This window comes from Pteropus alecto, unplaced genomic scaffold, assembly GCF_000325575.1.
Source record: "Pteropus alecto unplaced genomic scaffold, ASM32557v1 scaffold86, whole genome shotgun sequence".
NCBI classification, from domain to species: domain Eukaryota; kingdom Metazoa; phylum Chordata; class Mammalia; order Chiroptera; family Pteropodidae; genus Pteropus; species Pteropus alecto.
Window position 1 is genome coordinate 17,519,676 of NW_006442109.1, and position 26,380 is coordinate 17,546,055.

A 26,380-nucleotide genomic window follows, 5' to 3' on the forward strand; every position below is an offset into this window, starting at 1 on the left:
ACAAAATTAGACAAGCTAAAGAACAATCAGCCTTACAGTTAAGGAGTGAGTAAAGAAGAGGAGTCATCGAAATGAGTTGAGTAAGTGGTAAAAGAAAACAGTGATGTGGAAGTCAGAAAAGGTGGAAGTCTCAATGTGAGAGAATTCCACTGTCGTAGGTGCTATCGAGTCCAAATCAACTGAGGATCTGAGGATCAAGGAGCAGTCGTTTGCTCTATCACTGATGGTCTTGATGGGGTTGAGAAGTAAGTAGGAGATGTAGTGGTGGAGAAGTGAAGTGGAAAAAGGAAAAGGATATAGAAGTTTGAAACAGAAGCAAGCTTAAGAGACCATTTGTGTAGGGTAGGGAAAACATGAGGAAGAGTTGGAAGATAGAGGTTATAAGTGAATCAGTATTACAGAAGAATGGGAAGAGATGGACAGAATTAAATTCTTTGTATAAAATACTTAATTTAATCCTCATATCTCTGAAATAAATTTCTCACCCTTTTATGGATTAAGAAATTAAGACATAAGAGACCTTAAGTAACTTACAAAATCACACAGCTATTAAGTGGTGGATCTAAATTCACTGTTTCTTTCTGAGCCCCCTCCATAAATTTTTTTGTTTGTGTATCTTATAAAATAATATCTTCTACACAGCCTTTTAGAGGGGAAGAGGCAAGTCCTCCAAGGGTCAGTATAAGGTTTCATGTTTCCTTCTATCTCCCACTGTGTCTTAGATAAAATTGGGGGATTTAGCATATTTTTGATTGATAATTTTGATAATATTAGATAATTCGTATATTTAAATTGATCAAGAGTCAAATGAATGCATTGAAATAGCTTATAGGGAAGGCCTTTAGATTTGTTAAAAATAGAAATATGACTTAAAGACAAAAGTATTTAAACATACCTGCAGTAAATATCCTAGACCGAGAAAACAAATTCAGAAACACAACCTAAAATTTCAGAAAGTGAAAGTTTTAAAGATAAAACTCTAGATCCACATCCTTCAGATAAGAGTATAAGAGAAAGACACAAAATGTATGAGTAATTTAGTGGTTTGGAGTTAGAGAACACCTTTCCATATAACAATTAACTTGCAAATAACAATTAACTTGCAAATAGACCTGTTCAACTCATGTAGTAGCTAATAAATTGTATATGTGTAATGAAAAATACAGAATAACATTCCTATAATGAGTGTAATTAAGTAGATTAATATTAAAACAAATAAGAAATAGTGCTTAACAGTTGAAGGTGAAGAATCTGGTGGAAATGTTTGCGATTTTGAATATGGCTTTCTGTAACTTTTAAAGGCTTTTGAAGTTATAGAAGTAATATATGCTTACCATGAATCTTGAAATAGAGAAAAAAATGAAGTGCTTAGTTCCTCTAGAGATAGTCATTGTTAATGGTTGTGTAGATTATTCCAGAACTTTTTTCTATGTATTTACAAACATATATTTGTTTACATACTCAATGTTTTTTTTCCCTTCAGTTTTAAGACACTTTATTGAGGTATGATTGATGCACAGTAAACTGTACATATTAAAGTACACAGTTTGGTGAATTTGACATATGTGTGTAGTGATGAGACCAATGAAGATAATGAACATACTTACCACACCCAAAAGTTTCCTTGTGCATTTTGTAATCCATCCTTCCCTATTCACAGGCAACCACTATGTGCTTTCTGTTACTACCGATTAGTTTGCTTTTTTTAGAATGTTATATAAATAGAATCGTATATGTACTTTTTTGTTTGTCATTCATCTATGTTGTGTGTATAGCAATAGTTCATTTTTTTACTGTTCAGTAGTATTCTGTTGTATGGACATACCACTGTTTATCCATTCACTTGTTAGTAGACATTTGGGCTGTTTTCCAACAGTTTAGGGCTGTTACAAATAAAGCTGCTGTGAATATTCATGTACAGATCTTTGTGTGAACTATGAGCTCATTTCTCCTGGCTGACACCTAGGAGTAAAATGGCTGAGCTATGTAGTAGGTATATTTAACGTTTTAAGAAACTTTCAGGCTCTTTTCCAAAGTAGTTGTAATCCCATTAAATGGATTGCACTCTATATTGTTCTTTAATTTTTTGTTGCACTTAGTTTATAGACACTTTGTTTTTGTCATTGACCTCCTTGATACTGTTGAATCATTATCATGTCCTTACATCTGTAATTACAGCCATAAAGAAATTTAATTAAACTATCTGTAAGGTCTTATAGAGCTTTAAAAAATTTTTAATTCTATTAATTACTTATTTCCCCAGATAACCCAGAATTTTCTTAAAATTTATTTCACAGTTCCAGCAGGAGTCACTGTGAAATAATCCTGGCCAAGTATATTTACTAGTATGCCAGCTCCCCTACTTTGTCACCAAATTAAAATGTTCTAGAAGCTATTTTCACAATTGTTTAGCAGTGATTAGTAGAACCATGATTTGTTCCTTTGTTTTTTAACTTTGTTTCCCTTTATTTGCACCATTTATTCCTGATCTGTTCCTTTTCTTTGACTTTTTACTTTTCTCATTTCTTGTCATGTGATATTTTCCCCTTCATTTTTTTCCATTTTGTTCTTTCTCTTTTCCCACTTTCTCACTAATACTTTTGCTTCAGTCTCTGTATACACAGACTCCCCATCAGCAAATGCTTATTTGTGGTAAATAAGACTTACCAGCCCTCTAAAGGGGTGCTTATCACAGAATAGAAGGAGTTGAAAAACACTGCCTTAGTGGCCTCCGAGCATTGGTATGTTTCCAAAAATCTTTAAATTACCTTATGCTATTGATGATCATTTCCTTAAAAGAAACCCAGGATCTCAATTAAGTCATGTGGAAAATTTGCATTAGGCTGTAATAGCACTTTACGCAAAGTTGGAGAATCCAGCTTTATGATAGGTTTTGAATGTAGTTTTATTCATATTAAAGTCACGATCCTTTCGGAATATCAGTCTTAGGTCAAATGGCTGAGGTCATCTAACTGAGCGTGGGGAGCCGTATCATAATTTCTGGGTCCTTATAAAAAAAAAAAGCATTATATCTTCAAACACCCATAACTTCATTTTTGCTTTTTTTTTTTTAATTAAGAAAATCAGTTTTGTTGTCTTTTTCATCAGAGTCATGTTGCTTTAAGTACAAAATCTTTTCTGTGACATTCATTATAAGCCATCAAAGAAAAAGTAAGGCTGTTTGGCCCTCTCTACGGCCAATAACAGGCATTAAAAAGCAGATTTTATCAGTTAAATTTCCTTTTCTTGAGTGAATGTGACACTCGACAGCATATGAAATATGAGCTGCAAATTTCTTTTGCCCCATTCCTATAAAGTATGCATTGTTTTGATTTGCCTTATTGAACACATTATAGGGGATTTCTGTATGGCTGTGGTCCAGAATTCTGTACTTTTATTCTTCTGAGTTAAAGGTTACATATAATTTAGCAAAAATTTCTGAAAGAGTTCATGCTTTCCTCAGTTAAAAATTGTTTTGTGAGCATCAAATATAGCCTATATCTCCTCTACCCAAATAATTCAAAGGCCTTTAATAGTCCAAATAAGAGTAAGTCTGTTTATGTAACAGCTTTGAGCTGATGAAACTTTAGGGAGCATGATTACATAAATTTGATTTTAATCTGTAGTTGGATATGGTTAGACATGCTTTTGTCTTACAGAAGGTGCATTCTTGGTATTTGAGATAACCTTGAATGTTCTTCATATCATTAGGAGCCTTTTTGTAGATAAGGAAGCACTTAAAAAAAATTTCAGCTTTATTGAGGTATAATTAACATAAAATTATAAGATATTTAAAGTGTATATTGTAGTGATTTGATATATGTATACATTGTAAAAGGATTCCTCTCATCGAGTTAATTGATACATCTTTCACTTCACATATTTGTCTTTGTGTGTGTGAGAACATTTAAGTTTGACTCTCTTAGTAAATTTTAATTATGCAATTCAGTGTTATCAACTATAGCCACCACAGTTTACATTAGCTCCACTGACCTAATTCATCTTATAGTTAAAAGTTTGTACCCTTTTACCAAACCTCTCTCTATTTCCACCACCCTCCAGCTCCTGGCAACTATAGAAACATAAAATTAGAAAAGTGGGTAGCACTTTTATAAAACAATCATTCTCAAACAGAAGAATTCAATAACGAGTAAACCATAAAAAAAAAAAAATCCACGTTTGCATTTGTACCTACTCATAGTCTTGCATATTGCTTTCAAATCTGATCATGTATCTCTTTTGCTTAAAATATTTCAGTGGCTTCTCATTGCCTTTAGAATGCAACCCAAATGCTTACAGCTGTTATTTTCAAATTTTAAAGTGCACATAAGACACCTGCACATCTTAGAGAAGGGCTGATTGGCATTTGGTAGGTCTGGGGTGGAGCCTGTTCTGTGTTTCAAACGAGTTCTAAGGCTGGTCCGAATACCGCACTTAGAGTAGCAAAGCATTAGAGCATTAATAGGCAAGGCTCTTCATCATCTGGTCCCTGCCTGCCCAGTGGCAGCATCCTTTACCACCCTGACTCTCCATGTTTCCACTCCACCTCACTCTCGAATTCTTTTACACACCCCAGAGTCCACTGTACACACAGAATTCCTGTTCTCTGAATGTGCTGTGTTATTGCTCTGTGCCTTTCTTTGCCCATTCTCTACCCTCTGCCTGGACCAATCTTCACAATCCCTTGCTGCTTACTAGTCCATCAGCCCTCAACCATACATGTTACCTTTCTTTCCTGACTCTATCTTGATTGATGGCTGGGGGCTGTTGTAGCATTATGTGGGTTTTACTTTTTGGGAGATCCTTAGATCTAATGTTCTTAGATTCTGAGTGTTTTTAAAAGAGTATCAAGTGGATTTGCTTATGCTAGACAAGAAAGTCCATATCGGAGAGTAATATGGAATGTTGGATAAATAATTGTACAGTTAAGTTGACGTTGGTTCAAATAGGTAGAAAGAGGAACAGTTGTTGAGAGAAGATCTAAACCCCTCACTGATGACTTTGGGAGTAATATAATATTTAATCAGGTGGAGAGTTGGGGAAATATGTTTCGTTGCTACTTCTTGGAATTTTTAAATGGAAGGAAATTGGAGAAAAGGAAACTGCCTGTTCTTTATGCATGGATGTCTGTTTCTACTGGGAGAATAGACTCACAAGACCAGATTAGCATTTCTGCCCTAAAGTGCTTTGGCAGACTCCTTGTGTGGACCTCTTATGTCTCTAGGGCTGAAGCTTGGGTGCAGTTTTTTTAAAGCACCATTTTGACTCCCTGGCTCCACTGTGTACTAATTATATGACTGAGCAAGTGGCTTTACTTCTGAGAACATATTTCCCTACCTATAAGGGAAAGTAATATTACTTACCTGTTAAAGTTTTCAGGAGTATTAAATGAGTTAATGTATATAAGATATGTAGTAGATTAATTCTCTCTTCTCCCCTTTAAAAGGACTGTGTGCTTAAGTCTAATAAAAAAAAAAGCTACAATATTATTAAAAACCTCCATTATGTTGTGGACAGGTAGCTTAGAACTCAAGGTCTACTTTATGAATTCACTTCAACAAAGATGACTGATGTGTGTGTGTACATTTTTTTCCTGCTATCAATTAAATAGGCTTGGTCTTTAATTTAACAGCTATTTGAAGATGAAAGAGATACCCAGATATTTCATAGTGATTGATTCCCAGTTTATTAATTGAATGTCATACATAGAACATTTAATTGTAATAAATTGTGATTATATAAACTTTAATGAATTATGCTGCATAATAGGCATTTCTTAATATTCACTGAATGTCAAGTTATTATGTGGAAGGGCAAGAAAAACCATGCCTTTTATAATCTGGGAAAGAGATATATAAAACAATGGAGAAGAATACTACAAAATTTAATCAACGAATAACAATATACTGCAGCTCTTGAATTGTTTTAAATGTCATTGAGATAATCTTTTGGAAAAGTAAAAGAAATCCTAATAGAAATATTTCTCCTCTAATTTTGATGGATTTTATATTCTCATTATAAAGTTCTACACGAATGAAGTTGCTAAGTGACATGAATTTTGATACAAAACCTCACTCTTCGTAGTGCTTTCTTGATCCTTCTGTTTCTCTGACTGATGCAAAGTGTAAAATTGCATGGAATGTTCTTCCTGCACAGTTGAGCTATTAAGCAGAACTAATTCTTTATGGAATGACAACAAGGCATAAGAAAGGCATCTCTTGGATTAGGCAATATAAGGCAATCACTTGGCAAACGACTGAAGGGGAAGTGGTCTTGGTAAAGACAAAGCAAAGGCGCTTTTCTCTTCCCCTTGAATTCGTAGGAGCCACACAAGTTGAACAGCTTTGAAGCTGGTTAATGTGGCTTACTAGGCATGTTTTTTTCTGTACCGTTTCCTGCTTGTTTTTGCCAGCAGAGGGGCCAAGAATAATCACTTGATAAACGCATTAGCATGTCTCATACACTTCTGTGACCACACACTGTTGCTGGGAAGACAGATAATTTGAGAAGAGGAAAATCCCAGTTGGGAACATCTTTCAAAGTGAGATCAGATTTTACTCCCAACTAACAGGATTCTGTCTAGATTATGAGAGTACCATATGGAGACTGATTTAAAAAAAAAAAATTTAACCCAAGATTAAGTAGCAGTTGGGAAGGATGAAAGACAAAGTAAATAGCGGTTTATTTTCATTTTTTTCAGCTCTAGAAAGGAAGATAAGGAATGTTGTTAGTAATTTAATGATGTTTAACAATTATAGAACACTTTTTATGTCCTTGGATTTTTTTCTTATTGGCAACCTGTTCCTATTTATTTTGCTTACGTGTGATTTTCCTTGTTCCTAATCTTTTCCTTAAATTCTCACCAGACAGACCCTTTCTCTCATAGCATTACATTTCCACGTCTACTTTCGGTCTTCTGTATGATCTGGTCCGGAAAAGCCACTCTAGATGCTTGTCATTTTCTAGTTACTGCTGATCTCTTTAGAGTATGCACCATCAATCCAGGAACCATAGGCCAGGGTGTAGCTAAAGAGAACTGTATTTCAACTGCAGAAGAGGATGTCAGGAGAAATGGCTGTGACTTCAGCATTGCAAATCTTCATTCAGTATAACTCTTTTCACCTCTGTTTTAGAAGAGTGGAAGTATGAATGTGGCACAAATGTGTGTGCAAAACAGTCAGTCTATTTTCACATTCAGTAGAGCAGGTGAATCCCGAAGGAACTCTCAAATGTTCAGCAGTCTTGGTCAGAAATGAATTCTTAAACCCTGTAGCAACTCTAAAAAATCTGTTTCTCATGTGAGTTTCCTTAGATCAAACCAATTGGTTCCAGGACCAAATTCTCTATATTATTTCAAGCCTGGCCTGATGAATCTTTGTCAGGTTGAATATTATGAGACTTCCCAAGATGGGCTCAGAATGCCAGGGATCCTGGGAAGCTTCTGCAGAGTATGTTGGGCAGCGGCCTGTAAAAGGTCTGTGTTGGAATTGCAAACCTGCAGTGTGCTGCTGGCATCAAGCAGCTGGGCTGGGCTAATCAGGAAGGGCTGGCTTTTCAGGTGTCTGTGGGTATGCGTGTTCCCATATGTACATGTAATGCCTTATTGACTCCTTACTTTCCTAGCGACTCAGCAAAGGTGTAACTGCTCTCCCACCATTTCCAAGGTAGAGGAATAGGAGGCTCTAGGTTTCTTACTCCTCCTGTTCCTCAGGAATGTAGATCCACTTCTAGTTACTAGGATAAGTATTTTTGTGTACACTTTTCACATATAGTAGTCTAAGGATAATGTAAACTTAGTTCTGCCATCTTATAGTTCTTCAGAGTATTATTATACACGCGTTATCCTGTAGATGCTCCAGATGAAGGAGATGGTGACTGAACTTGAGGTGTATATGTACCCAAAGGCATATTCATGTTTATCAGGTATCCGTTGAGTGCCATTTGTATCTGTGGTGCTGTGCCAGGAATACAAAGATGAAAAGACATAGGCCCTGTCCAATGGATATGAGCAGAAAGTATAGCTTTGAAGCAAACAGGATATTTCAAGATCCTGGGAGTAGGAAAGAGTTTGATAGTTCTACTTGGGAAAGTCAGGAGCAACCTCACAGTAGGGAAGATGCTGGAACTGGCTTTTAAAATTTATGTGTGCTGTCATCTTGCTTAGTTTATAATTCTTTATTAAGAGTGGTTAGAAAATTAAAAGCCTTTCTGTTCAAGGAACATAGCCTTTTGGAGATTTATTTTTAATTATTTTTAATTTACATATAGTAAAACTTACTTTTTTGGATCCATAGGTCTATGAGTTTAGACATATGCATAGTTGTGTAACCATCACCACAATCAGAATACAGAATAGTTTCATCACCCCAAAACATTCTCTCATGCTGCCCATGTAGTCACACTCTCCCTCTCCCCTAACTTCTAGCAGTCACTATATCTTGCATTTTCAAGAATGTCATATAAATGAAATTATACACTGTGTAGCCTTTTGGATCTTGCTTCTTTCACTTAGAATAATGCATTTGAGATTTACTTGTGTTGTTGAGTATATCAATAGCTTGTTCCTCGTTATTGATGAGTAATATTCCATTGGATAGATTTACTACATTTTTTTTATTCTCCAGTTGGAGGACATAAATTTCTTGTACAGGTTTTTGTGTGAATATAAATATTCATTTCTATTGAGTAAATATTTAAATATGAGAATACATTAAGTGCATGTGGTAAGTATATATTTTAACTTTATATGAAACTGCCAAGTTATTTTCCAAAGTGACTGTACAATTTGCATTCTCACCAGCAATGCATGAGAGAGTTCCAGGTATTTTACATCTTCACTAGCACTTGGTATTGACAGTGGTTTTTCATATGAGCTATTCGTATAGGTGTATAGTGGTATCTAATTGTTGATCATCTTTTCATGTGTTTGGTTGCCATTCATATATCTCCTTTGGAAAAGTATCTGTTCAAATCTTTTGCCCCCTTTTTAATTGGTGGTTTTCTAATTATTGAATTTTGAGAGTTCTTTATGTATTCTAGATACAGATCCTTTATCAGATATGTGATTTGCAAGATTATTCTCCCAGTTTATGACTTGTCTTTTTAGTCTCTTAACAGTATTTTTTTAAGAACAGTTTTTTTGTTTTATTTTAATGAAGTCCATTTTATCAACTGTTTTCTTCTATGAATTATATTCCTGGTGTCATATCTAAGAACTCTTTGCCTAACCCAAGGTCACAGAGCATTTTTGTTTCCTTCTAAAAGTTTTTTGGTTTTGAGTTTCAGATTTAGATCTGTGACTCATTTTGGGCTAATTTTGTATAAAGTATAGGTCAAGATTAATTTTTTGTAGATGAGTGTTCAGTTGTTCAAGCATCATTTGCTGAAAAGACCATCCTTTATGGAATTGCTTTTGTAACTTTGTAAAAAAAAAAAAAAGTTGACATATTTTTATTGGTTTCTATACTTTTCTTCTTTCTGTTCCATTGATCTGTGTATCTGTCCTTTTGCCAATACCGTGCTTCCTTTTTACTATAACTTTATCATAATTCTTGAAAATATTGTATGTCTTTAAATCAGGCAAGGTAGGTCTTCCAATTTTGTTCTTTTTCAAAATTATTTTGGCTATTCTAGTTCCTTTGCCTACCATTAACATCTTACAATGGGATTTAGCTTTTTATTTTATGTATAAGGACAGGCTTGGCCTGGGAAAAAATGCCTATCCTTAGTCTTCTACCACTTTTTTTCCCCCCATATATTTTGTGCCCAACCATCTTAATATTTACTGACTACTTAATATATTCATGCTGTTAAGGATTTCCTTCTCCAGACTTGTCCAAGGGCCTTTAGATCAAGAAGAATATAACCATCTTCATCCTTTTTCAGAGGCATGGTATCTGCTGGCTAATGTAAGTTGCAGATAGGAGGGAGGTGGTGATGTGGTTCATTGAATTCACTCAAAAAAACATTTACTGAATGCCTGTTGTATGCAGGGCACTGTTCTGGCCCCCTAGCAAATACACAGACAAATAAGACATGTTCTTTGAACTCAAGGAATTTATAATCTAAGGTAAATGTGGTTTGAGACCTGAATAAATTGGAAAGTTAGAGAATTCCTGAAACTAGTTATTAATAAGAGAATTATTGAATAGCAGTGAGTGGGCCAGCTGTCAAGAGGAGACTTGAAGAGCTTTGTGTCACTCCAGGAAAAGGAATTGAGCTTAAGGAGTACCAAGTCTGGCATTTGGCAGAACAGAGTTGATAAAATATCAAAGAAGCAAAGAATTCTCAGGTGTTATCAAAGGTGTCTTTAATGTGAATACAGTAGAAATATATTGGAAAATAATTTAGACTGTGGAAACTTGGCTTGTAGAATCTATTTCTGAAAGTCCCTGGTTCCCAACTTAGTTACAAGGTTTCTAGCTTTCTAACTGTTTGTATTTATTTGGATACATATTTTGATCTAAATGCTTCCTTTGAAAAGCAAGTGTATACCTCTTAGCACCTAATTGTCTGAATAGCCACAGATTCAAGCAGTATACTATAGAATAGCTTATAGAATAACTATTGTATACACAGTAGAGTGGGAGGAAAAAGTAACACAGTGATCATATCTGTCTTGTGTTACATATTTTATTAAACAGATAAATTTTTTTTTCCTGTAAAATGTACCAAGTAGCTTCTCACCAAATCTTAAGGATATAATAAGTTTCAACCTCTGTTTGAAACTTGTACCTTGGTTGATTTTTACCTCAGTGGGCAAAGCATCAGTTACCCTGATGCTTTGCTTAAATGATGGATCAGCTCTTGGCTTACTTCCTGTTCAGTTGCAGGCCAGTCTTTAAGTTTGAAGACTCAAAGTGAATTGGACCTGATGAAGTAAGAAGTTGGTGTTTTGACAAGTAAGGCCTGCCATAGACAAATGCATGATTTGAACGACCAGCGTCGTAGAAATAAACTTTATGCTAGTACGCACATGCCATATTCCTTGATAGACTCTAAAATTGTGGGCATTCAAGAATCTGGGATAGAAATCTCCATTTTCTTGATAAGCTACTTATGTATTTTCCCAGAGCTATTGATTGGTGACTTAGAGCTGTAGAAACAGCACAGAGGCGCTGGAATGTGACTACTGGCCATGTTCCCCTGCCATTTAGGACTCCCTAAGGAGGGGGTGTGACGGTAGCAACTGATGCAGTCCTTGACCAGCTGAGACCTCCAGAACCCTTGGTTAATCTGCAGTGTTAGGGCCACCTATGTAAACCTTGCATCAAGATTCTGACTGACTGAAGTATTATCTATTTCGTGAAAGAATATTTTAAGTGCAATTTGCAAAAGAAAGTGATTTTTTTCATGTATTAGGGAATAGTCTATGAACTTAGTTTAAATGATTGGCTTATTTCAGATTGTGTATCTATAATTTTTAGTTGGTTTTAAAATCAACATGTATTACATATTTCATTCATTGTAACCTTTTAGAAGCATGGATGACACATTAGTTTAATATTGTAGTCATACAATTCCAGTATAGAAACATATTACATGTTGCTTTTTGATCAGATAAAATTTGGAGAACATTTTCCTCTTAGCATCTTTGATCCTTTTTTTCTCTGACTATAAATCATAGAAGCAACTGATTAAGTAGACAGGTGAAGAGGAGGAAGTCACAAATAAAATAGGCACTTACATTTATTGTGTTTGCAAGGTTGTTTTTGAGACTAGCGCATGTTTCTTAAGACCTTGTTTCTTGCCTATTTTATAGAGCTCTGGCCTCTTAACAGCACGGCTTTAATGACTTCTTGTGGGGCTCTTGGTTTATGTTAGCTCTGGCTGTGGAGGGAAGAAAGAGGTCAGGTTTCACAAGGAGCCTGTAGACTTGTAAAATCATACCTAACTGGCAGAAGCAAAGTCCACATCAAGGAGGAAACCGAGATTTGCATAAAAACTTGAGCTGTTTTACCATTTAAATAAATGCAAAATGTTTCAATAATGCTGAAAACAGTTTGTGAACTAAAGTTTGAGGGGACTCTAACATGCGTTGTAAAGGAAGCATTCATTTACTCAGCTTCATGCCCCACTTAAAAAAATCGAAATAGAAAAACAAATACTTGCTGGGAAACAAAGTTTAAGACTAGCATGATATAGCTATTCGTATTTGCATGTTTTTCTAAAGTTTTAAGTTTTGATGTAAAAATTTATGTTACTTATCTTTTTATTGATAAGTGGTTTTCATTCAGACATTCTCTTTCTTGCAAGTTTCAGACTTTGAGGGCACTGACTAGGGAGAGAATCAAGCCCACAGATCATAGGTGATGTCTACCTAAGGAATGAGAAGTTCAACATACTAAAAAGGAGGCAAATAAAAATTAAATGAGAGATTTTATCAGATAGAGCAACAATAGAAAATTTATGAAGACAGGCTCTTTAATCCATGTCCCATATTGGCATATAAAATTTATTTTAAAATATCATTACTTTGCTTAATTATGTGTATTACAGAAAAAAATAAGTACAAAAAAATCACCATATATAATCCTACCACTAGAGATTTGAACTTAATCACCTATCTTACTGTAATCTGTCTCCCATTATTTCATCATTGAAGTAGAGGATTTTATCTTCTTCAAATAATTTATCTATTCACATTAAAAATGGGAAAATTATTTCTATTTCCTCGCATTTTATGTACCTTCAAGTAAAAACTACATAGTCTGGCTTAGTAGAAAAGAAAAGAAAAATGGTAAATCTTAGACTACTTCTGCCTTTGTTGGAGTTTTAAAGTTTATTTTTATTGCATAATGGTCACTGACATCTTTTGTTTGCCTTTTTGAAGTCATCATTCTGAAAGTAAAAGCTGTCTATTAATAGCAAGATATCTATTACCGTTACCACCTCCAGCACCACTACTAGGAGTTTACTAGGTGCCAGGAGGTGCCTTGAGTACATGCTCATATTATCATCCTCTGTGTGTGTATGTGTACACATATCTATATATAATTTAATATTATAAGATCTTTATAAAATATTAATATCCCCATTTCACTGAGAGATATGGGGGCTTGAGTAACTTGTAAAGCTGCAATTCTTACCCAGATCCATAGGTTTTAATATCTGCTCCCTTAACCACAAGGTTATATTGCTGTACCATCTCCCTGTAGCCACCTAAATTATACCCTGTATTATACTGGATTTTATTCCTAATTTTTTAAAACCAGCTAAGATTTTTTACCTTAGTCTTAATATCCTTTACCTCAGTGTTTGAATGCTTAACTTTTATCATCAAGAAATGACAATAAATTAAAAGTGGAAAAACAGCAAACACTATTCCTCCTAAGCTCATTCCAACAAAGCCTCAGAACTAAAAAAATTGTTTTCTCTGCTAATTTTACATGTTAAATGTTGCTACTTTTTTAGGCCAGTATTATAAAAACTCAAGAATGTCTTTCTTTAAATCTTAACCATTAGTTAAAAAATCAGGATAACTAGATATTTGAAAGTGTTGTGTTATTAATCCCTGGCCTAATATTACAGCTTCCCAGTCTGAACATGTCCAGTTTCTTCTCATTCTGATGAAATGAGGGTCTTTAATGGTGTTGCAGCAGTCCATTTGATCTCTTCTCCCATGTTCTCTCTTTAGACACCATACTGTCTGCCAACCCTCCATGCACGGATACAGGCCAGAAACCTCAGAACCATTTGGGTCCTTCCTGCTGTTTCCCTTGAACACCTCACAGCCAAAGCATGTTGTTCAGTGCACAAGATCTATGTGCCCTCCCCTCCATTCTTATAATCTCTTTCATTATTCAAACCCCCAACTGGTCTCTCGTCTACTGTTCTAGTAACCTTTTAAATGATTTCCCTACCTCTAAGTTCTCTCTCTCTCTCTCTAGTTATTTGGCTTTTTGACAATCAAATGTATGAGGGCTTAAAACTAGGATAATAATAATAAAGGAATAGCTCATATTCCCATTAGGTAAACTTTTTTTTTTAATATATTAAAAAAAAAAATTTTGATTCCTAAACAGATTTTAGACTGAAGTAGTATAATTCAATTTATATGCATCCTATCTTTCCTATTTTTAACAGGTTTCTAGAAATAGAGATACTCTTGTTTGAGATGAGAGCCATAGTTTCAAAATCCCAGTATGCAGGAGTTTAAAGGTGTTATTCTGTTTTGGAAATGTAGGAGTTTTACACATATTCTTATTCAGCTAGAAAGCCAAAACATATTAACCTATCCCTGAGGAATAGAATTGCTTGGAAGTAGAACCAGTAATTTTTATCTTGCACAAAAATTTGGGGATCTCAAACTTTTACTCATGAGAGAACTCATATAGGGTCTCTGGGGAATGCCAGGATTCAGATCTCAGACTTACCACTTACCAGGTGCAGAACCTCAAGCAAGTTGCTTAATCTCTCTGAGCTTCAGTTTCCTTGGCTGAAAATTGGGGCAATAATAGTTGTGAGGATTAAATAAACTAGAACATGTCATGCACTTAAAGCACTGCCTGGTAAGAAGATATATGTTAAGCTATTGTTATTTGTCATTATTATAATCTCTGTTCTGTGCTTTCATAATACTCAGTACTTTTCCTTCAGAGCATTTATCACAGTTTGAAGTTATATACTTGCATAGTAATTTAGTTAGATGCCTTTCTTCATCACTATATACAGAGATCCCTGATGGTAGAGCCTCTGTTTATTTTGGTCATCATTGGATCCTTGGCACCTAGAATGTACTAGGCACTGAATAAATATTTGTTGAATGAATGAATGGATGAACTTAGAAGAGATTAATTTAGTCTAAAATTTTTCCAAAATAAATGTAATTAAAATCCTTTTCTGGATTGGGGAGATAGTTAATCTGGCCTGTTATTTTATGGATAATTAATTGCATGATTCAAAGCCCTGAATGCTTGAGTTAACTACAAACTAAATGAATAGCATACTTATACAGATAATGAGATTGATAACTCCTTTGTATCATAGTTATAATGTCTACCTTTCATAGCAGAGATATTTATTGTTTTTTAAATATAACTACTTAAATTGAATATTTAAATTCTTTTGCATGCTTATCATATAAACAGTTTGGTTTTAGAGTAATTGATGCTAAACTACTTTTCTTTTTTTTTTTTGGCAAAAAACTAGCCAACAAATTTGTTTACTGGGAATGTAGATAGTTGACATAAAGAAAGATATTTGTTCTTTTCATGTAGCAGGATATATATACATATACTTTTTTTTTTTAATAATTAGACTAAGCAGTTTAAAGATTTAAAAGGAGGGGTTGCTAAGGCACAATGCTTTTTGACAGCATTGAAAAATGCAATCACATTTTATTTGTGAGATTTTTCCTTTATTGGTTTTAGCAGTTATGGGTTGTCTTATAGAAGCCTTTGAATTAATAGATGGTAGCCACCTGTGAGTCAAATGCAGCTGTATTAAACACTGGTGTATGTCTGAAGATGTTTTTGAAGGGGAGATGAAGGGAAACAGGTCAGAAGAGATAACACTTATAGTGGTTCTGGTGAGAGGTGTTGGGACAAGGACAAAGGAGTGAATTTGACATGCGTTTAGGAGTTAAAATCAGTGGGAATGGGTGATTGAATGAAGAGAGTAAAGAAAAAGGAGTTGGTAGTATATAGCTCAGATGAGAAGTTGAGTTGCATAGTGGTGAGAGATATAGGTTTGGAGGGAAGAAGATGATTTCGTTTTGGACATGGTGAGTTAGAAGTGCATTTTATAAATTTCTGGTGAAGATGCCCAGTAGGCAGCCATGAGTATGAAGCTCTGGGGATGGGAGTCTAAATCAAAGAAATATTTGGGGGAGTCAGGAGCAACAGATGGATGTAGCTAAAAAGTGAAAGTGAATGAGATCACCCAAGGAGAATGTGGAGAGGGAACAGAGAATCTCTGGAAGGAAAGGCAGAGAAGGAGAGCCCCTGAAAAGGAAGACAAGGAGTCAGAAAAATAAGAGAACAAGGAGTGTTTAGTTTCATAGACACAGTTTCAATAAAATAATAGGGAAAGTAAGTAGATTAGATGTTTGAGGCATAAAGTCAGAGAGGAAGAAGAGGAGACAAGACAACTAGAATAAACCACTCTTTAGAAAAGTTTTGGTCTAATGGAGAAAAGAGAGAGTGGATAGCTGCTAGAGGAATATGTGCCATAAAGAGAGGTTTGGAGCTTTGTTGTTCTTCTGGTGTTTTGAGGTTGGGAGAGACTTAACCACCTTTATAGACCGAGGGAAGGAGCCAGAAGAGTTTGAATGCGTAGGAGAGAGGTAAAGAAAAGGCAGATATATCAGGGACCCAGAGGGGAGGGAAGTGGATGGGATTGGTGCCCAGATGGAGGAATTACAGACAGAAAGATGGCAACTGATTTTCATTGTTGAATCATGAAGGCTCTTTTTCTTCAGTCTCAGAGGTACTGGTGAGAGTCCCAAGGAGTATCTGACTTTATTTTCTCTGGAAAAAATCATTTTGTCAGCAGGTTGAATTTTCAGAAGTGACCAAAAAGGTAGACATGTTAAATACAAAGATGTTTTAGGGGAGTTAAAAAAAAATCTTTATACTGAAAACCAGAGTAAGATCAAAAAATACCCTTACTTGACGGATGTGTTAACTAACCTTATGTCGGTAATCATTCACCAACATATGTGTATCAAATCGTCAGGGTATACACAATGTTATTTGTCAGTTATATCTCAGTAAAGCTGAGGAGAGGAAAGAAACTAGATTAGTAATTGCCTAGAACTGGGGTCAAGGAGGAGATGAGAAAATTAGGGAGTGATAGTTAAAGGATATGGGATTTCTTTTTGAAGTGATGAAAATATTCTAAAATTGATTATGGGGATGGTTACAAACTGTGAATATACTAAAAACCATTGAATGTATACTTTAAATGAGTGAATTATATGGTGTGTAAATTACATGCTATGTAATTTATATCTCAATAAAGCTGTGCCTCCTCCAATCCCCCAAAAAGCAATACCCTTGCTGAGTTAGAAGATACATACGTTTAGCTTTTAGTTCTCAGAATTTTGTAACTCCAGCGTTCTAATACATTTGAACTAAAGTGCAAAATTAGTTCAATTTTTATAGTAAGAATTCATAGAGTTTTCATAGACTTATCCATCCGGGAAAGTGGAGGGGGTAGGGAGCTGCTTAAAGAAAAGATTCAGAGGGATCGTATTGTTTGGTTAGATAAGATTCAGAGTTAAAATACACAGGTTAGAGGGAAATTACTCAAGGCAGAGTGATTGCTTTTAGTCTCGATAATCACAACATTTATAAAAAGTTTTGTATAAACAGCCCTCACTATATTGGCTTATTTAATCTTTATAAAAAGTCTTTAACAGAGGAAGGACAGATTTTTATCTCTAAAAATAATACCACTAAATTATTGGGCACCATTTGAAATTATAGTAAACAAAAAATAATAATAAAAAGCATTATATTCTTATAATAGTCTTCATATTTGTACCTTACATTTCTGGCTACTGTGTTTAAAGATGATAGAATTGGAGAAAATCCAAAAATTTTCAGTTCGATTCAATGAGTATTATTTTAGTGCTGAATCTGCCATTGACTGTCTTAAGGGATCCTGCAGACTGTGACCCACTACCGACCCTCAATGAGCTCATAATGTAGAAGGAGAGAAAGATTATGAATAAGTGGTTGTAATGCTGTGGGATAAAAGTAGCAATAAAAGTCTGCAGTGTACAGTAGTTGCAGAGAAAGGGATCAGGAACAGTTTCTCAAAGAATGGGACAAGTGAACTACACTCTAAACAATAATAGGATTTTATCAGGTGGACAAAGGGATGGACCTGAGATATTTGAGAGAGAAGGAAGTACTCATACAATGCTCAGAGCTATGGAATATCATGGTGTGTTCGGTGTTTGTGGAGCATAATTGTAAGTGGCTGAAAACAAGGCAAAAGTCTTGCAGAGACTAATGAATTCATCAACAACACAAATTAAATTTGCATTTTTTGCCTGTACTCTGGAGGTATATCACCTAACAGGTTCCTGCAAGACTTCTAGACAGGTGATAGAGGACTGAATCAAAGAGAAGACTATTGGGGATGGAAAGCAGTCAGATATGAGAGAGATATAAGGTATATGGGATAAAACACATTGAATTGGGTGCCTGATTCAGAAGTTGTTCAAAGAAATAGAGCTGGAGGAACTGCTTTGTGAAGAAAAGTTAAACTATACTAGATATTTCAGTCTAGAGAGATAAAGGCTAGGGAAGAATTAGATAAAATTCCCATTTCAGAGTCTGTAAGTTGAATAATGACAATCAGAATTAAAAGTCACCCCCTTTCCATATGGAAAAGGTAAATATGGGACCAATAAGAGAAATTAGTACTTCATAAAGCAGGCATTAAATTTATGGAAACTTAGGTCCTCATTCCCCCCAAATATGAATGTATTTGACATAAGTTTAGTGAATTATAGAAAAATAAGCTTACATTGTTACTGAAAAATCAGGCTGTTATGATTATGTACCTGATATTTTATTACCTGATTCTTCAGTAGGTGGGGCATAGTTTTGATCCAAAATAAAAGTATTTGTAATAAATTAACATCCTAAAAAGTGATTATAGAAGCAATTAAAAACTGTAATCATTCCTAGAGTTCGATGTTCTTGAACAGTGGTTCTCAAACATTTTAGTCTCATTCTTTATAGTCTTAAAATGTATTGAGGACCCCAAAAAGCTTTTATTTATGTAGGTTTAATCGATTGATACTATTAGAAATTAAAACCGAGAAATTTTTAAAATATTGTTTAATTAATTTAAAAATGGAAACAATTTTAAATGTTAATATGTAATGACCCATTACATATTAATATAACACATTTAATGAAACATAGCTATTTGCCAAAGCAAAAAAATTTTAGAAGAGTGGCGTTCTTTTGCATTTGTGCAAATCTCTTTAATTAGCTTAATAGGAGACCACCTGGATTCTCATACCTATCTGCTATTTTACTGAGTCTGTTGTGGTATCACCTATCTTGTAGCTTCTGTAAAACACTGTACACCCAAGAGAAATGAGAATGAAAATACAAATGATGGTGATTTTGAGAATAGTTTTGACATTGTGGATCCACTGATAACAGCAGTTTGAGAACCTCTTTTTTTCTCGAGGAAGGAGAAATTTTTTGTTATATATACAAAAAAAAAAATTACTTTATCCCCACTCCAACCATTTTGGAGTTAGATGCTTTTAAGAATATTTTCACCATTATTCACTGGCTTTGTCTTATACCTCTAAAGGGCTGTGATCCATTTACAATCTAATGAAATCAAGTCCAAGGCAGAATTTGTTAGTCTTCTGTGACCTTTAATCCTTTTCAGTCTAATGAAGCATTAGTCATCTAGATCACATTCCCTCTATTTTTCTTCGTAACTTCTCACTTTATTGATAAACTGTAAAGGCATATATATTTTTTGAACTGCAATATGAGGACAGGGGAGTAAGACCTTAACTGGGGCACTTTCTTTATATCCTGGAACACGTGGTAGAGGAAAGGAAAACCACACTATTACCTGAAGTCTGAACTCTGTCAAATGTAAAGCCATGGACCCTGGAGGCCTGCCTAGAATGGTAAAGAATTATCTGTAGGAAATATCAACACTTCAAGGTTTATCTTTACTTTGGAAATACACGAGTCTAAAAATAGTCTCTTGAATCTCTCCACCTTTTGTTCTTCAGACACACCATTTATCTTCTCTCTCTCCTTTTTCATTCTGCTCCATCAATAACAACTTCATTTGATTCCACAGAGTGACATATGTGTCCAATAAGAATCAAGTCTTTGTTTTCATTAAGGTATCTGTAGAATCTTGCCATTCTCACTGCCACCACCCAGTTCTGTCATTTCTGTTTAAACAACCTGTTGGTCTTTTGAGTTGAGGCTCTTCTTTTCTCACTCCATCCTATGTAACAGTGCCTGATTAATTTTTCCCAGACACTGCTATTATGACACTTCTTTGCTCAAAATTTTTCAGTGATGTCTAAATTTGTACCACAGTACAAATACGCTTTATCTTTACTCTCCTTCCACTTTCCCACGAACCCTTAATCTGAAATATTCTACAATAGTTAGTCCTGGCTTTTTCTTTACAATCCTGTTAATACAAGACGTACATTTCTTCTGTGTTTGCCTTCACGTTATTTTTTTCATGTTATTCCTATTTCCCCTCTCCATTTAAACCCAATGTATTCTTCAAAGCTCTACTCAAAACCAATCTTTATAAATGGTTTTTACCTGTCGAATCTGTCTGTATTAATTTCCCTCTTCTCTGAAATAGAATAGATCTGAAGTTTGTACCACACAGTTTGGTATGTAATTACATACCATTCTTAATTGTTTTTGTTTCAATTATGTTAATTTTTTTCTCAAAACAGGTTGTAAGTTTCTTGAAATTTAGAATTTCATCCTGGGAAAGACCACATCCCTTGAGCTCAGCAGCTGCCCTATGATTTTTTTTCCAAAATTATTCTTTAAATTACAATTGTGCGAGTTAACTTGGATTGGTTTAATGTCTGGGCAGAAGTTCCAAATCTGTTAAATAATATCTAGCATAATGTTATTTCCAAGTATAGTATAATAGTGCTTGTACTTATTCTGAATTTGTCAAACTTTATCTTATAGCTATTTCTGCATTTGAAGTTCAGCCAATTTCTACTGAGGTCCAGGAAGGTGGAATTGCTCGATTTGCATGCAAGATTTCATCGAACCCTCCTGCAATCATAACGTGGGAATTAAATCGAACAACTGTACCTTTAACTATGGACAGGTAAATGCAGCTTTTGTCTTTGGAGATGATGCAGGAGTAATGAAGACTTCATCGTGAGACTGTACGAGGGAAAGATCATTACAAAGCTCATTTTCATTTATAGTAGCAATAATTAACTTAAACACTTTTCAAACTTAGGCAAAGAATTAGAGCATTAGTCTTTGGCACACGGGGCATAATTCCTGTTTTTTCGTTCAGATCAGAATTCAGACAACCTATCTTACTGCTTTGTTCCTTTCCTCAAGTATCTTTTCCAGCCATAGAACCACTTGAGTACATGGATTGCAGCCCAAGGATTTGGGAAACCAAAGTACACCTTCACTGCTGGCAATAGCAGTGCTGGTGTAAGGGTCTCCCATGTATGCCCTGGTAACTGCCCACTTCTGTCTCTGTCTTCCACTTCCCAATCTCCTCTCCACTATACACACATACACACACATCCCTAAGGCTCTGAAGGTGATTAAGGTTTAAGGATCAAGAACCTGGTAGTAACTTCAAAGGGTTTGATTCTTGTCATAATGAGTAGCAGTATTCCTAAGAAGACGAACATCATTTGCTAAAATGGTAGGACACTAGTTGAAAGAAGTTATTCAAGGAAGTGCTTTAAAAAAAACCCTTACATTCAAGTGTATCTTGGGGAATACATCTGTATTAACAGGCAAAAAATTGTGAATTTGAAGAAAATCATAGTAAGCTCTAGGCCACCAGTTAGCTATATCTAAGCTACAATGTCGAATGAGACTGTGTAAAATTAGACTGATAGAATTCACAAACCACACACTGTGTAATTATTTATGCTTTAAAGAGCTGTAGTGACTCAAATGAACACAAATTGAATCAAACTAATACTTTAAAAGATCTTTAATGTATTGCATTTGGCTCTTTAAAAAGGTTAAGTATATTAAATCTTATAGAATATATGTTAAAATATAAAATCTGCTATAAAATGTTTAATCATCTTTCTTATAACAGGATAACTGTCCTACCAACAGGAGTACTACAGATCTATGATGTTGGTCAAAGGGATGCTGGAAATTACCGTTGTGTGGCTGCTACTGTAGCCCACAGACGCAGAAGTATGGAGGCTTCTCTGACAGTGATTCCAGGTACTACATAGAATTTGTTTCGTCAGTTTTTATTGGCCCAGCTATCAATTTTTCTTCTTTGGCTATAATGGCATGCCATAAAGTAGTACTTTAATTTTATTTAAATTATTGTAATCTATTTGGAAAGTGTAATCTTAATACATTTTGATGTATTAAGCAATTCTTCTTTCACAGGCTAATTTGTTTTATGTTATGTTAGTGTCAACATTTTTGAGACTGATTTTTTTGGATAAATATTTCATTTTTGTTTTTAAAAAATAAAAAAGTGCAAAAAAGTACAAAAAAGACAATGATAATCATGCATTTCTACCAGAATTGTCCATTGTCAATAAAGAGATATTTGTTTCCATTTTCGTGTTTTTTTGTTTGTTGTTTTAAGACAAGCATAGTTTGCATTTGTAAAAGTAATGCATACTTATTATAAAGATTAGTGTCTACAAAAGTAAAAAATACATAAAATTTTTACATTAAACAGTGTAAAAAAGCACAAAGATATGTTTTAAAATATTCCCAATTCCAATACCCAAAAATTATTATTGCTAACATTAAGCGAACAATTTTATATATTTTGCTATACATGAATATATTTAGAAGGAACAAGCTAGAGAAATGAATATAAAGAAAGAAATACATGTTTTATTACATGGAAGTATACATAGATACTAGTTTTTATTTAAAAATAATTAATTTAAACTTACCTGAATATAGTGGAAGAAAACTTGGACTAAAAACATTGTTAAACTTCACATAAATGTTTACATTTTACAAGAGAGATTACTTTCCCCAAATCCTTTAAGGTTAAAAAGTTTTTTGAAAAAAATAAAGAGACTAAAATTATATTTTTGATGCTACGTTTTAATTTTAGGTAATATCAATTAGTTTTTTGGTATAGATAAAAAAAAAAAAAAAAAAGCACTCTTATACTTCTTCCCTTCTCCGTGCCATCACATGAATTCTTGACAAGATAAATAAAGAGACTAAAATTATATTTTTGATGCTACGTTTTAATTTTAGGTAATATCAATTAGTTTTTTGGTATAGATAAAAAAAAAAAAAAAAAAAGCACTCTTATACTTCTTCCCTTCTCCGTGCCATCACATGAATTCTTGACAAGATTAGTGAAAGCATGAAATGAATGTTTGAACTTCAGTTAAAAGTGAAACAATCTAAATGTTCATCAACTGATAAATGAATAAATAAAATGTGTTCTATTTATATAATTAAATATTTTATTATTATTCAATTAAAGGAAATGAAATGCTGTCACGACATGGATGAACCTTGAAAACATTATGCCAAATTAAAAGAACCCAATCACAGGGACCATCTAATATATGGTTCCTTTTTTTATGAAATGCCTAGAGGAAGTAATTCTAGAGAGATGGAAAGCAGATTAATTTTTGCCTGGCAGTGGGGAGCAACTGCTAATGGGCATGGGGTTTCTTTTTAGGCTGATAAAAATGTAAAATGGATTATAGTAATAGTTGTGCAACTCTAAAAATACTAAAAACTATTGAATTATGTACTTCGAATGGATGAATTGTATGTCATGTGAGTTATATCCTGATTGTTTTTTAAAAAGTGAATAACTTAAGAATATTTTCACTCATTTCAATAATTATATCTTGCTTATGATTTATTTTTATATTCTGCTTTTTCCTCCCCAAAGCTAAGGAGTCTAAATCCTTCCACACACCAACCATTATAGCAGGTCCACAGAACATCACAACATCTCTGCATCAGACTGTTGTTTTGGAATGCATGGCCACAGGAAATCCCAAACCAATCATTTCTTGGAGCCGTCTTGGTAAGTCTTCTTGGGGCGGTGGGGGCGGGGGAGCGAACGTCTTTTCCTTAAGCTTCATTCATTCTAGTGGAACTATTAAAATGTTTATTTTATATGCAAAACACATGTTTAGCAGTTAATTGGCTTTTAACTTTTCCGGATTTCAGCATGTAGAGGGAAAGTTTTATGATAGGATTGTTTAGAGAGTGATCTTTTGACCTAATTTTAGATAATATGTCGTTTTAACTAAAGTATTCTCTTTGAAATAGATCACAAGTCCATTGACGTCTTTAATACTCGGGTACTTGGAAATGGTAATCTCATGATATCTGATGTCAAGCTGCAACATGCTGGAGTATATGTTTGTCGGGCCACCATCCCGGGCACACGCAACTTTACAGTTGCCATGGCAACTATAACTGTATTGGGTATGCTTTCTTTCATTCTGCAATCAGGAGAAACTTAACGTTTTAACATTTGCTGTTTTAGCTCATTCATAGCTTACTTCTACTTTTCTTGAATTTTATAAGCATTGATATGAAGGTTGATATGAAGTATCGTAATCTAATGATGAATTATAGAAGGAAAAGTTCTATGTTAAAATATAACTTTTTCTGAAGTCACCATCCTGTTTGCTTGCATGACATTACATTTCTTCTTCTTAAAGCTTCCCTCTTATCTCCTTCTCACTTACCCACAAATTCATATACCTATTCGCCAATCTAAAAATTTAATTTGTTGATTGTTTACATGCATTAACAAGGGGCTGTGTATTCGGCTTAGTTAAGTAGGATTATGGTACACATTTTTAGAGTGTTTCTATAGATGGTCTCAATAGGGAATGCCTGGGGGTAGTGGACATATATCTGAGCAATGCAGAGAAAAGACATGTGGATAGAAATATATGTAGTGTATAGACAGGAGGCTCAGAATGTCAAATATTTTCAGAGATGGGACTTGGTCAGTTGTTGTAGTCTTCCTTGACTCCTTGTATCATTCCTGTTGGTACCACAGAAATATTTTTTTTCTTTTTCTTTCTTTTTTTAAATAGCTCCTCCTCTATTTGTTGAATGGCCAGAAAGTTTAACGAGGCCTAGAGCTGGCACTGCTCGATTTGTATGTCAGGCAGAAGGAATCCCCTCACCCAAAATGTCATGGTTGAAAAACGGAAGAAAGATACATTCAAATGGTAGAATTAAAATGTACAACAGGTAGGCTATGTCACTTTGCTACTGTTTTAGATAAGATATAATGGCTTTAGTAATTTTTTGTGTGAAATATCAAGTACTTTAGTTATCTTGGTATTTTAAACTACAGTAAAATAAATAAGAAATTAACCTAAGATTATAACATCAACATGCCATAGATCCTTTTATATGTGAATCATGGGCATGGTTAATTATACTGAAATGAATGTTGGACAGTTCTCCAGACCTGGGTTCTAGTCCTGGTAAGCCACTAGCTAAGTTATTAGCAAGCATATTAATCCTTAGGGAATCTCAGTTCCTTCTTCCATAAATGAGGAAATTAGAAGTTCAAACTTAATGATTTTAAGAACTCATTTTTATTAGTATAAATATAAATTTTCTGTAACATTCATATTTGTTGCACAAAACTAAAATTTTTTGTTGACTTGAATTTTATGTAACATTGCAATATATAAATTATATAAACTAGATGTTATTACAAAGTAATATACTTTCTTAATAAAAACCAACTTTTTAAAAGGAGATTAAGCTGTCATATAAAGCAAATAGGATTTGCGTATCACAAGTATTTACATAGACTCAGAAAATACGAGTAATTTTAAGTAATTCTTATAGATTTTTCATTAGGGCTGATTATACATTTTTTTGCTCTTAGTAACTTTTATTATTTAAAATGAGAGTACATAGCAATAGTTTAACATTTTTTTATATCGTTCTTAGAATTTCTCATAGAAATAAATAATTTATTTCCTTTCCTCAGTAAATTGGTGATTAACCAGATTATTCCTGAAGATGATGCTATTTATCAGTGCATGGCTGAGAACAGCCAAGGATCTATTTTATCTAGAGCCAGACTGACCGTAGTAATGTCAGAAGACCGACCCAGTGCTCCCTATAATGTGCATGCTGAAACCATGTCAAGTTCAGCCATTCTTTTAGCTTGGGAGAGGCCACTTTATAATTCAGACAAAGTCATCGCTTATTCTGTGCACTACATGAAAGCAGAAGGTAAGCAATTTGAAGAGTGTTTATTTTTAAGTGCCACTTGCTGTCAAGGATTTGTTTTCAGTATGAATGATGAGTTATGTAATTCACAAAATATTTTTGAAGTTCTATGGCATTTATCTCTTTTAATAAAATACTTAATATATCACCTGTGTATCTATTTTTGCTAGATTTTGTATTGTTGTATACTTTGTGTATGTAAGGATAGTATATAAGATTTTTCTATCTAGAAATAAGTACCATCTCTGCCAGGTAAAATATAGAGTGGTATACTTACAAATTTCATTTCAGCAAAGATATAAATTCTTTAACTAAGACTTAATATACCAATTAAGTATGCAGTTACAAAGGACCAATGGTATAACAGCTTAATAAAATAATCTAACTATGGTAAACTATGGTCACTATAGCATGTGTTTTTTAAAGGGGAAAGTAAACATTATCAAATTACCCATATGTTT

At 34.1% G+C, this 26,380-nt stretch overlaps 1 protein-coding gene across 4 annotated transcripts in view; it reads left to right on the top strand.

The window, feature by feature from the left end:
• PRTG (protogenin) overlaps window positions 1–26,380 on the top strand; it is a 118,609-nt gene that overhangs the window by 30,331 nt on the left and 61,898 nt on the right. For all 4 annotated transcript variants that reach the window (XM_025038843.1, XM_006920565.2, XM_025038844.1 and 1 more), the window contains exons 3-8: window positions 20,670–20,814; window positions 21,787–21,920; window positions 23,590–23,727; window positions 23,976–24,134; window positions 24,758–24,917; window positions 25,675–25,922. In XM_025038843.1, the coding sequence (XP_024894611.1) occupies window positions 20,670–20,814; window positions 21,787–21,920; window positions 23,590–23,727; window positions 23,976–24,134; window positions 24,758–24,917; window positions 25,675–25,922 (984 nt within the window). The remainder of the gene's footprint in view (window positions 1–20,669; window positions 20,815–21,786; window positions 21,921–23,589; window positions 23,728–23,975; window positions 24,135–24,757; window positions 24,918–25,674; window positions 25,923–26,380) is intronic.